Here is a 12,804-nt window from a genome sequence, read left to right as displayed (position 1 = left end):
GTTTGATATGCACTTTGGCGGCGGGATTTATACGTAGGCGGTGGAGGCTTTACTTTGTTTCGTGGCTGCCTATGTCGGTACTTGGGGTTTATCTTTTGTTGGCTAAATTACATGTTCTTAGACTAGTATATCAAGTTTGAAATGGACTAATCTCATTCTATAGAATATCCAAAATTTACTCAGATCTTCATGAATTGGATGTGATCATAATAAGAAACTTTCTATAGTCACGATAGCAGTGATATTAAAAAGTACAAAACAATTTACCATAGGAAGTATCTGTCTGCTCTAGTTACAGTGTCATGTAGATTCTTTCTCGAACTAGATAATGTCAAGCAATTGTTGAAAATGCCTGAACGTCTAGACGATTGTAACAGGATTTCAGCTAGAAAGTCCCCCATCAAAACCCTTTGCGGCTTCAATCTTTGCCAAAGCATGCACCAAGCTGGGCTACATTGCCCCCCAAAGCTAGGTAGAAATGGTGAACGAATTTTAAAGGTCTCCTTGGATTTACCTTCCGCTAGCTGTATCTTTGGACCGCGTGGTGAGAAATCCAGATCCATGTTGGTCAATGCCTGAGAAGGGTTGGACAACGAATGTGCGAATATTACCGCATGAATCACCACATCACCTTCGATCTTCCAGTATCGGTGTCATCGTGACCCTTGAATGACAGTTTCAAGAAGCGTGATGAATGCTGATGAGGGCGTAGTAGCTGGTATTCCTCAAGTTCGAGATGTTACTGCGCTTGCTGAGAAGACATATGAATCGTGTCTACTCCATCAGCCTGAGACTGGACTTTTGACGCTCTGGACATGTTTTAATAGCGTGGCTAAAGGATCTCTTCCACCTTCTTACTATGGCGGGTCTATGCTTTGCGCCAATATGTCCTCCAGGTATTGATATATATACGTATTTCTTTGAAATTAAGGCCGATTGTATAAGTTTGTTAGTTACATTTGGTGGAAGTCAAATTATCAAAGTATTCTGTAAAGGGTTAACAGCACTTTAGGCGATTCACCACAGCTCTACCATGGAAGGAAACTACTAGTATTCATTAAAAGAACGGGTTTCCGCCTATTCTTACGTTGATCAGATTAAGACAACCATTCTTCTATAACCTTTGCCGTCTCCCATCGCGAATAGCTTTCAAGAGCTTAAATATTAATCTGAGCAGCTTTTAAGGCTCATGGCTGCACATGTGAGCACCTCGTCCAATAACCTACAAAGGTATTTCATCTGATCAATCCGCATCAATGCGGAATTTAAAAATGATGCATGCTTTTTATTTGGGGCGATCGAGTAAAAAATGTGTAGAAAGACTTCAATCGGGCGTAAGCTTCCAGGATAGTCCAGTTTCATCACGATTAAAGATGCCTTTTGGCTGAAAGCCTGCTAGACTCTACCAAATAGATTCCATTTAATCTTCGTGATTGGCCACATTAGAAAATCTGCAATATCTCTTAAAGCTTTTAAAACCGTGGCGTCGTTAAAACCTTGTAGCCAGTCGTTACTAAAGTTATAAATCTCTTGGCGTTGATAATTCGACAAATTCTCCCACTGTTTTCTCATGCGAGGATTGTAACACTGCTAGTGATGTGTCTTTCTGCGCACTTTATCCACCGGATTGAAGTGTTCCCAAGCTTGGTCCAGTGCTCAAGTCCGTTACGTTGCTGATCTAGCTGCCGCTCACCCTGTTCACTGAGGAAGACGTTCCTCTTTGAAAAGATCTTGGAATGGGGGAAAGCACGGTTGAGTCCATAATCTGGTTGAAATACTGCTTATCGTACGATCCGCTTTCTTTCACACATGTAGGGAAATTTTCTACAGAGATAGCGGAGCGCGGTTTGGGAGGCATTTGGCCAAAGTTCCGGTTTAGAGAAAATGATCACCTCGTTAAAACGGATCTGCAGTAAAAAGCTGACGAATTCATAGTGGAGGGGTATTTATTTTAAATAAGAGCTTCGTTTTCTACCAATTGTGTGTTCGTTATAGCCAGGAGTTAACTAAAACTAGGTTCGTAATACAAAGGGTTATGGTATTATCGGGCGGCAGTCGATCCTGCTGGGCTCAGTCCTGATTTTTTTTTTTTTTCATTTTCCTGCATCATGTTATCAAAGGATTAGCTTACGTCATCCAATCCGCCCGGGTGGTCTAGTGGTATGATTCGCGCTTAGGGTCAACTCTATGCAAAACTGCGCGAGGTCCCCGGTTCAATCCCGGGCTCGGGCCTATCTTTTTTATTTTTGTCTTTGTCTCAAGAATCCTTGGCATTATACAATCTTTATTTTTATATATGAAAATTAGGGGAAATTCCCCGCCAGCGAGACTAAAAGAAGAATTTCTAAAATACCGCTGGGAAGTTGGAAGTTGGAAGTTGGATGTTGATTGGAAGAAGTGTGTATTTCTTGGCCAATATTTCATTAGCCTTTATTATTATATTACAGAAATATTGCATTTACGTCATATGAGTAGCATCGATGGTCTAATGGTTATGATCTCCGCCTTCCAGTAGTAGATATTACTAATATAATATGTCTCTGCCGACAGCGGGGGATTCGGGTTCGATTCCCGATCGATGCATTTTTTTCTCTTTTGGTTTAGAACGGGTCAACACTATCCTGAGGACTTTTTGCTAGCAAAATATCAACTGAAATTGGTAAAATACTATGTAACAGCAAAGGGCTGGATCTACCAGAAATATTACTATCAATAGCATTCCTGGGCATACTAAATCCTAGACTGGAAAGACCCTATATGTATGCTCATCCATGGCTGAAGGTGATGGCCTGCTACACTCATTCCATTCGTAATCGTCTACATCCCAGTCCTGTGTAAGCCAGGATGGTTATTTCTCGCTGCCACAATTCGCTGTGAATAACGCACAACTCAACCCGATAATGCTGCGAAGCGATCCGTTCTCGGAGACGATAGAGCTCTCAATCGAACTTTAAAAAAAAAAATAACGAATCTTTTGGGGGATTTCATTTTTGGAATCCAGAAACAGCTTCTGCACTAGTCTTTCAAGAGCGACGGATCATATGCGAGGAAACCAAAACACTTGCTCTTCTCGCGGGCGTATTTGTCTTTGCTTTCATCACGAACTACTTCAAATTCAGCACCATGGTCATTGCATAGACATTCAAAGATATACTGAAACTTTGGCTTCGCTTCATCAAAAAGGTATGTTGCCACAGGTTCATCCATAGCACATGGGATGGTAAGAGTGGGAGCCGTGAACGTTCCGAGCTCACTCGTTGCTGCCCCAGTTTCTTCCAGAGCGCGACAATCTCCTCTATGTACCACATAGCGAATTGTGTACACAATCAAGAACAGCTATCGCCATCTTATCGCGTTATCTTGGGCAGCTGCAAACGCTCCTCTTTCTCTCGAAACCTTCCTTCTTCAACAATCAAACCTCCCTTCTGCCCACCTGAAACTGCTTTTCCAGCTCCGGGTCAACACAATCTTTCTCCAACAGGCCTGCTAAGGCCGTCGCGTTCAGGCCTTTCTGAATTCCAGCGCCGATACTGCAGCAGTATGTAAATTCAGTGAAATGAACAATTGGTAGGTGAAGTTAGGCTGGGATTCTCGTCCGGTCCCTTGTCGGTACCTTGCTTAGAAGCGTGGGAGAAGGAGTGGGGGAACATGCGGACGGCTAAGGCAACGCGGAGGTTTGAGCTAGCGAGCAAATAGACGCTGGATTACCGGCACAAGAAGAAAAGGCTGGCAACATCAGTGATGATACAATTATGTACGGGCTGTGCACGGATGACTTCTTACCAATGCAGAATCAGTGCTCGCATAACGCCTCGGAATGCTAGTGCCCTTGGTAATTGAATCGCCCGCCACGACTTAAAGAGTGTAAGCTGTTGGTCGACGCCAGAAGTGAGATGGTCCTCAAGTTATGCGTGAAGGGGAAATCAGCCGAATTTGGACACGTTGCTGTGTGAGGAGCAATCATCTTAACGCGTGGGTGAATATGCCTTCGCCGCGGGCATTCTGGGGCAATTTCATAGATCTAGGGACCGTAAGGAGGAAGCCGATATGTGTGGAACAGATCTTGTCTCCCATGTGCTTGAGATGGACCAGTGGTAGCATATGGTGGCCCGCTCATCTCCTCTCGCACTCTTAGTATTGCTTCGGCATATGTAGACGAGCATCTTAACACCTTCAGTAATTAGCCAAGCTCGTTTGTCAAGCAATCTTGAAAGTATGAGAGGCAGCTATAAACCACTTACTCCCAATGTACTGTTGTAAGTAGCATTTGAAGTTGTTGCCGGTCTTCGGTATACTAGTATATGTGAAGTCTAAGTGTAGGTTGTATAGTACCTGCTCCCGGCATCGCTGGCTGCCTATCTCCAGGGCTATAGTATTCAATCATTGGCGATGCCGGCACCAGCGAGGGCAATGCGACGGGTTAATCTGGCCAAGCAGACAGTTTCATTTTGAGGAGGAGGCTTCAAGCTTCAATACAGCAAATAATAGCTCCGATAACCTTGGTTCTCACATACTTGAACATCAGATTGGACAGAATATCTTAAAGGATCATTAGAAAGATGGTAAGAAAGACTTAGAGAGACTAACAATGTATCATGTATGTATGTAGGTACTGGATTATCCCCCATAGGGATAAAAACATACAAATGTGGGACTGGATACGTGGAATCAAATCTTGGAAGGACACTGTGTACGTGATCCTGAAGAAAATGACCTCAATTGAATAGAATGACTAGATGATTGTTGATCACCTACTGATATCTGTTATCCCCTCCTGAGTCTTTTTTTTTCAATTTTTTATATGCGGGTTCTATATCCGCTTTAAAGCCAGATCCCATATAAATCATCACTTGGGATAAGGATCATGATATCCCAAGGTCTCCATATAACCACATCTCGCCGTGTACCCAAGCTCTGTATGGTAGACAGGTTGGTCTCCCGCGCCACTGCATTTTGCTTCCAGGTGTCCATCAATCTCTTTACCACTCGCCCTATCCGCAACTTTTACCAAATATTATCATTACTGGCGCCGTGAACATATCACATATGTATCTGTGTTCATCCAATCTTGGAATCCAAAATTTACGCCGTGATAAGCTGATGAGCGCAGGGCCACCATGGGGTCGTCGGAATGATTTACTATGTGAAGTCAAAAAGTCGCTGAACGTAGACCCACTAGTATCTACATAAGCTACAAGCTCTACAGGACTCCTGGGCTCAGTCAAACAGGATAAGAGATAGATAGGGAGGGTGGGGGTATAAGAAGTTTACAAAAAAACGAAAAAAAGATTAGTGCATCGATCGGGAATCGAACCCGAATCCCCCGCTATCGGCAGAGATATATTAGTAATCTACTACTGGAAGGCGGAGATCATAACCATTAGACCATCGATGCTACTCATGACGATGTTAATCACACATACTACAATGATACAGAGCAGCACTAAATAATGTTCTATCAATAATGTCGTACTAACACGTTTGCAAAAACCGACAAAACCAAGACCTTACCCTTTGAACCTAGTATTTTAAAGCGTCTAAATTTCCTGGCCAGTCTCACAAGAACCGTGAAGGGTCTAAAATTGGAGGGAACAGTACTCAAGTCGGGTTAAATGAATAGCACGGATTTAGCCATCTTTCCCTTCTGTTTATATTGAGTGATACTCAGTCATCTGAGGCTTGAGCATGTTCAAAATGTTGAAGAGAAACCTTGGATTCGGCTCATTTCTGCCACAGTTGCCTAGTATCAAGCTACATACTGTGAAGCAGTTACGTACGAAAAACGAAGAATATCAACATTGAAAACGGTCAGTGTTAGGTGCCTACGTAGTAAGAATAAGAGAGATATATCAACATCAACTTGAAGGCACCTATCGGCTGCACGGTGAATTCACTTCCAGAATGGAGGGTCCACAAATCCACTCACCCAATGCTCACCACCCAAGTCCACCATTCAACCCTTCCCTCTACCGGAGAATCCCCTTTTTGTATGAAGATTCGTGGCTAGCAAGCTGTTACTGTCACCTCGATCGAACCTTCGCATTTTCGATAAACCTCTCAAAAAGGAGTTTCTTTCCAAACTACTTACTCGGAACTTTGAGGCTTATGACTGACCAAGTCTACGGGCAACAATCTGCACAGGACTTCGCTATGGTCTCGTCATGCATTGATATCCCCCTTACCCCAGAGGAAGAGCTAGAAATAGACTCGATGGCATGTGGATCTGCGTTGAATGATATCATTGAAGTTGACAAATTTTTCCCATAGGATGGTATGGAAATCATTCAACAGACTGATATCACTCTTACTACTGATCATACAGAACTTGACTCCGAATGTTCCTCCGATTGTTTCTCTAATATTTTTACAGATTTCAATGCTCAAAACCTGGATAACTGCACAAGATTTAGACATATGTTGGCGCGAGCAATTATAATTGCCAAAGAATATCGATCGGGTATGAGAGAGGACTGGAACGAAACTCTCAGGGAAAGATCGACGGCACAATGGACAAAAGACATCGCGGAGATCACGAAAGAGGATTTCCAAATACTACTTGCCCGACCGGTGCCACGTATTCTTCAGGAAATCGAGAATCTTGGATACCACCCTACAGAACTGGTAGCGGTATACCTGTCACCCATTTACCAAACGGATAGACAGGGACGATCATACCTTTATGAAGGCTCTGCGACAAGTGAACGAGGGTTGAAGCATAGGATCAAGCAGCAATGTAATTTGAGCTACAGTAGGAGACAAGCGTAAGTCTCACTAGTCGAGGCTCGATTCAATTTATACTAAGGGTATGGCAGGAAAAAGGGATCCTTCCACCATCGGCTGTTGAATCAAGAAAGCCAACCTCGTGTGGCCCAGTTTGTGGTGGCATGCGAATCAAAGTTCTGGTGTCCTCTACGTACCCCTGAATACATATTCCAACGGAAAAAGATCGTACTTGCCGAGGCCATATTCACACACTGGCTCTACCTGATTTGGAAAAAAGATCAAAATAAGCAATACTCAATTCTACCAATCTGCCCATGGAAAGTCAACAGACTGCCTTGGTCTGGATGCTGTCAGTTCTCACCTCTAACTGGACCTTTACCCGGTAGAAAAAGCCTTCTTTCGAGTGAGAAAAAACTGACTATTCTGAGATAAAAGCAAATGGATCGCCGGAAGATGGTGACTACCGCACAGAGACGTGAATACAAAGTCAAACGTCTAAAAATGCAAGGAGGACCTGAATTTTCGAACACGGCAATCTTTCGATGGAAAGGAAGGGAGAGGGAAAGGAAGAGGGAAATATATGGAAGGAGACCAAGAGATCCTCGCCATCGCGCATATTGCAGGTCGCCCAATCACTCGATCGATGGATGCAATGCCCCAGGACAGGATGAGTTTCAGAAAAAGCATTGGATGGACCGTTTCTACCATCTGTGTAAAGGGAAGAAGCAAGACAAGGAGACCAAGGGCAAGAATAATCGGACACACGGCTGTAGCATCTGTCATCAAGAAGGGCATGATGTGCGAACCTGTCCAGATCCCTCTGCCGAAAAGTACCGCCACCCTATTCGATGCTCGAGATGCTTGGAGACCGGACATAATGTCACTTATTGCATGAATAGGCGAGCAGATAATGCTATGACGATGTAATAGACGAGACAATGTGTTTCTCTCTCGTCTTTCAAAAATTTCAACCGCAGAAATATCTTGAAATTCAACGTTGATCGCCAACCGATGTTCTTATCGGCTCAAAGACAATGACACATATTGAATTTAACTCAATTCTAGTAATTTGCTTTTGACATACTAGCTTATATGTACTTGCTGTATAGTAGGCGTAAATTTCCTAATCTTGCGATCTCGTGGATGTCAATTAGAGCACTTAAATGATTGGAGTCTTTGGTACAGTTACTATGTACTGTGTGATGTCTTTCTTTGTTACTACCATTGATGTGTATCTATATGATACTATTATAACATCAGAAATTCAAGGGGAACAAATGATTTGAAATTTACCTAGAATGTTCCGTTGATAGATAAGGGCACATGCACCAGTGGGGCCTCTCAAGTTCAAATCATCCGCCACTGCCAGGAGGTACTAGTAGATAAATTTACTGACATATTTCATGGCTATTAGTCCTAGTAGTTACAATCATATTTTATATTTCTCAAATTGAACCAACCATAATACCATTGACAATTTGACCTTGTCAAAATGAAGAGAGTACACTAAATTGGTGAAACAAAATATCAACCTTTCAAGACCTCGGGATTTCTGAAGCTTGGGGGCCTAAGGTTAAAACATCGAAAGACGAGCAGGCATGTACATTTATCGAGTATGATTGGATCCATACTTCTAACCTTGCTACTGTTGTGTGACCCTTTTATCTTGGCAAGGGTAAAATTGAATAAATATGACTCGAGCTAAAATAGATATGGTGAATTTTAACTTGATTTGAAATAACTGACATCTCATTCCATAATCTAGAAGCCCTTTTATTCCAATCAAATCGCCCGCGTGTCACCTCAATCGTAACTTAACCCCAACAATGCATAGCATTAGCAATAGATCTTCAAACGAGCATGATCCCAGTACCATCTCGTGATTAGACCCCAGATTCCAGAATAAACCAGATTATACTGTCAGCTTCAAGAAAACCAGTGAATCAAATCCTCCGTTGACCCCAGAATCTTCAAAAATGACATAAGCTTAGAAATGAGCGGATTATTTGAAAATGACAACTCGTAAAGTTCAACCCTACATATCTTGGCTAGACAATTTATCAAGCATTGAATTATGATATTGACTAGGTCTTCCATTCAAGTCATATCTTTATTATAATCCACGATATGCCCCCAGCATCGCCTATTCCATATGGTGGGCGAGGCCCTCTAGTCCTAGGCATAACATGGTCAGAGACAGGACTAGCTTTCATCCTTATAATTGCCCGTGCACAAACAGCCTCCATCCGTCCCCGAGAAAGCCTCATCGATAGATTAGGTGTATACAGACTCCGATGGGATTTCATATGGGTAATTCTTGCATTTGTATGATTGACTCAATCCATCCTACAAAGTAAAATTCTAGTTAATCACGTCTATTAGATTCTCACCCTCATAGCCCAAATAAGTCTCACGATAAGTGTTTACTACGGTCTAGGCAATCACCAGTATCTCATTTCACCTCCCGACCTCGTGAAACTTAGTCTTTGGAACTGGATCGCTCAAGTCATTTCTATTCTTGATTTGGCCGCCGCAAGAATAGCTGTTATTGCTTTTTTGCTTTCGTTAAAAAATAGAATGGAGCACTCGAGTCAGTATATTCGTTATATTATTGGTATTGTTCAGGTGGTTATTAATGTTATTACTGTTGTTTTGATCTTTGAGCAATGCTCTCCTACTGCGAGGCTTAGGGATATTAGTATTCCGGGCACATGTGATGGCATTATTAGGTGTTCGCAAGTTGGGTATATCCAGAGTGGTACGTTATAGACTATTTGACTCATGGACTTATGTATGTTCTTCTTGCCTTTGTTATAATTTAATATGATTGGGATGATAGCACTTCTCAGAACAGGTATAGCTACTATTATCAAAGGTATTTCAATCGCCTATATCACAGAGATAGAAGATAAGACCTCTGTCATTACCAAATTGGCTATATGGGTCGTGACGGAAATGTGGTTCATCATTATTTTCGGGTCTATACCTACGTTGCGGATGTTGTTTGTGAGGTTTTCGCAGGATATTAAGAGTGCTGTTGGACATGATCGTTCGCGGAGTGGGGGAAGGATGCAGCTGCGTGATCGGCGGACACAGGGGTCAGGACCTGGGTCTGGGACCGAGGATATGAATGGTTCTAGGTATGCTTTGAGTGGTGAGGGCTTTGACCCGCGACGGTGGGAGCGGGAGTTGGGTGATGGGAGGTTATTGGTTACGAGGGGGATAACTGTTATTTCGGAAGAGAGGCAAGGAAGTATTCATGTAGTTGCATAAGTGATATATGCTATTATGTTTATTGTGCAAGTCCCTCATGCCCTTATCAAACGCCTTAGTTGAATCTCCGTTGAAGTCGCTGAATTAAACAGCCAAAGCGGCTGCCTCCTGCGTTTCCTCTGCCCATGCAGTCTGGAATCGTTTCGATGCCAGTTCCAACGCATGCATTGTAGGACCAAGCAATTGATTAACAACTTTTGAGCCACCTTCAATGCTTTCTAGATTCGGTCGTAACTTGCGTCCGGTACGCTCATACATATCTCGTGCATGTTGCTTCACCCGATCAACCTCAACCTGGCGCTCTGCTTCCGCTGAATCTGAGACGGCCTTGATTCTATCCATGGCGCGAAGCAATGATTCCGATAGAGATTTGGCTTCACCTGCACGATCGGGGTCACCGGATAGAAATGCCTGCCAGAATTGGTGTAAGAACTCCGTCGAAGTCGCGTGAGTTAGCGTGAGACGATCGTAGAGAGCCGGTGAGAGTCCGTAGGTTTCTGACGTTGAGCCCTCGTTCATTCGATCGCGTTGTTCACGAATAGCACTGAGAATTTGTCTAAATGCATCATGTAGAGCAGCTGATGAGCCGACTGGCCGTCGACTGGCGGGTGCATCTTCCATTTCCTCGTCTTCGTCATCGGCAGGGTCAACTAATTTTTGGAGGGGCGTGGCGCCACCAAGGAGCAGATTCTGTGCGACTTCATTGCGAAGAAGTTGTAGAACTTGGTCGGGATTTTGTTTTGCGAAGGTATCATTCTCATTTTCATCCTTGGCTGCGGAAAAGAATCGGTTTTGGTCGCGGATGTTGAGGGTAATGTGAGCCTGCTCCTCGTCTCCCCGGAGATCCTGCAGTTGTAACTTTGCCCAGGCCTCTTCGTTCATTCCAATGGGAGCACTGATGTCGCCGTCTGCTGGGGCCACATTGGCCATGATCTTCTCACTGAGGTTATTCAAGGTACGGATGATAGGCACTTTATCGACACCAGAAGGACGCATATCAAGATCTGGCCGGTTTCCACGGCGTTGACTGTGATGTTCTTCATTACCAGCGAGATCCAGGAAATGGGGGATATTGGCATCGCGATCCACATGGGTGGGCTCTTCCCGCAGATACTTGTCCAGCACGCCGTCTGTGGCATCCGCTTCGGAGATACGTTCTCCACGCAGCTTTTTGAACAATCTACTCTGGAAAAACCGGGACCAGAATTGCGCTTCGGTCAGCTTAGGCACATTTTCATCATATACATTTTTGACGAGCGGGTGCTGCGAAAAGATGAGTTGAATTTGTTCTTTGCTGATGTTCAATCGTGTCACGTTATCTTCCACGCGTGGCTTTAGCGAGGAAAGAACGTTGTAAGAACCACGTGTCTGGGCGCGCTCAATAGCATGAGCTCGCAGAAGATGCAGTCGAGTAGACCAGAACTGCGACACAAACTGGCCGGAGCTTAAAGTGTCTGGTTTGGTATGTAATGACTCCATAAACATTTTTTGTAATGTAGAATCGGCCTTCAATAGCGACTGTTGAAGCTCCACATCTCCCTTGAGCCGATTATCGTCATCCCAGGGATTTTTCGACGACCCAGCAGTTGAAATAGCGTTCGCAATCGCCATCGCCGATACCGCTCCCCCTCCCCCTCCAGCAGCAGGTACAGGCGTTGATGTCTGAGAAGGTGTCCCCGTCTTTGCCGCATTGACCTTCGCACCAAGAACATCCTTAAAAGCATCGGCCTGGGCACGTGCACCAGTAGCAGCAGTAAACAAAAAGGTATATGCAATCGAGTCGCTGTTCGGGGGCGCATTCGGTGGAAGAGCAAAGACTTTCAACATGACTTTTGGATTCGAAACTGGCGTTTGCTGTAGATCTAGTGATCGCTGAGATTAGCAATGGCGGGAAGACCGAGCAGCGGGTTGAACGGCTGCATACTGGTGATACTGATCACTGAGATCTTGAGGGATGGGGCATTGGCGTCAACTGGGGACCAGACTAGTGTCCCCTCGTCGTCAGTTAGAGTCAGACTCCCATCTTTCTTCTTGTAGGAGGCCGCTCCGCTCGGAGGTGCCATCGTCGCGTATCTAGGCAGCTTCCACTGTCCTGGAGTGCGGCAATGAAACAACCCATCGGGCTGAGCAGAAACCCCGGGGTTGAGGCTGTGGATGAGAAGGTCGATGCCTTCTGGGCGTTGTGAAGGCAATGGATGAGGTTAAAGAAACACAGAAGAGCCGCTGCTGATCTATCGATTTGTCACGTGATTTATCGGTGAAGATACGGTAACAGATGGAGAATAGCTACAACTAAAACTGGCATCGTGATTGGGCAATGTATTTCTGCTTTAGATTGAATTTATGAACAAGAGCCTTCTTTTAGTAAACCCTAGGTAACTGTTAATTTCCTTAATTGTAAAAAAATTGCAAGGTTATATATCATAATGTGTGCTATTATCAAAGTACTGCCGACTCGAGAAATTATTGAACTAAACGATTGTCAGCTTCACAGTCACAACTAACAAAATTTCCAGTGCAGCCTCAGTCAATTTAATTTGCATACGATCGAATCAACTCGATGCTGAATTGAATTTTTTTTCATATTTTTGACATGATAAAAATAATGTTAGAGCCCGATTTTGCCAGCCATTCTGCTACCCGTTCTACACGCCTACTCCATACATCACTCACATCGGAAAACCAGATAGACTTGCTAGTAACCTTATAACCACCCACCAAGTCTTGTCGTCCTAAATGTGTTGGCCCATCTTCACTAGTATCCAACTCCAAGTCCCGAAGAATTCTTTCAATATATGCTCTCGCACC

General features: G+C 43.9%; 2 protein-coding genes across 2 annotated transcripts; one reads left to right on the top strand and one right to left on the bottom strand.

Annotated features, from left to right (window-relative positions):
* Positions 1–9,300: 9,300 nt before the first annotated feature.
* On the top strand, positions 9,301–9,996 carry N7478_002334 (uncharacterized protein; the record flags this gene model as incomplete). Its single annotated transcript, XM_056918548.1, has 2 exons — positions 9,301–9,481; positions 9,623–9,996. 2 exons carry the CDS (start codon positions 9,301–9,303, stop codon positions 9,994–9,996), a joined length of 555 nt encoding a protein of 184 aa, XP_056781706.1.
* An 84-nt stretch (positions 9,997–10,080) lies between these two features.
* On the bottom strand, positions 10,081–12,059 carry N7478_002333 (TFIIH subunit TFB1 family protein; the record flags this gene model as incomplete). Its single annotated transcript, XM_056918547.1, has 2 exons — positions 10,081–11,858; positions 11,921–12,059. The coding sequence occupies 2 exons, from the start codon at positions 12,057–12,059 to the stop codon at positions 10,081–10,083; spliced, it is 1,917 nt and encodes a 638-aa protein (XP_056781705.1).
* Positions 12,060–12,804: the final 745 nt, after the last annotated feature.

This window comes from Penicillium angulare (genome assembly GCF_028827245.1).
Source record: "Penicillium angulare strain IBT 27051 chromosome Unknown utg000003l_segment0_segment0, whole genome shotgun sequence".
NCBI classification, from domain to species: domain Eukaryota; kingdom Fungi; phylum Ascomycota; class Eurotiomycetes; order Eurotiales; family Aspergillaceae; genus Penicillium; species Penicillium angulare.
This window is presented reverse-complemented; position numbering and strand designations above follow the sequence as displayed.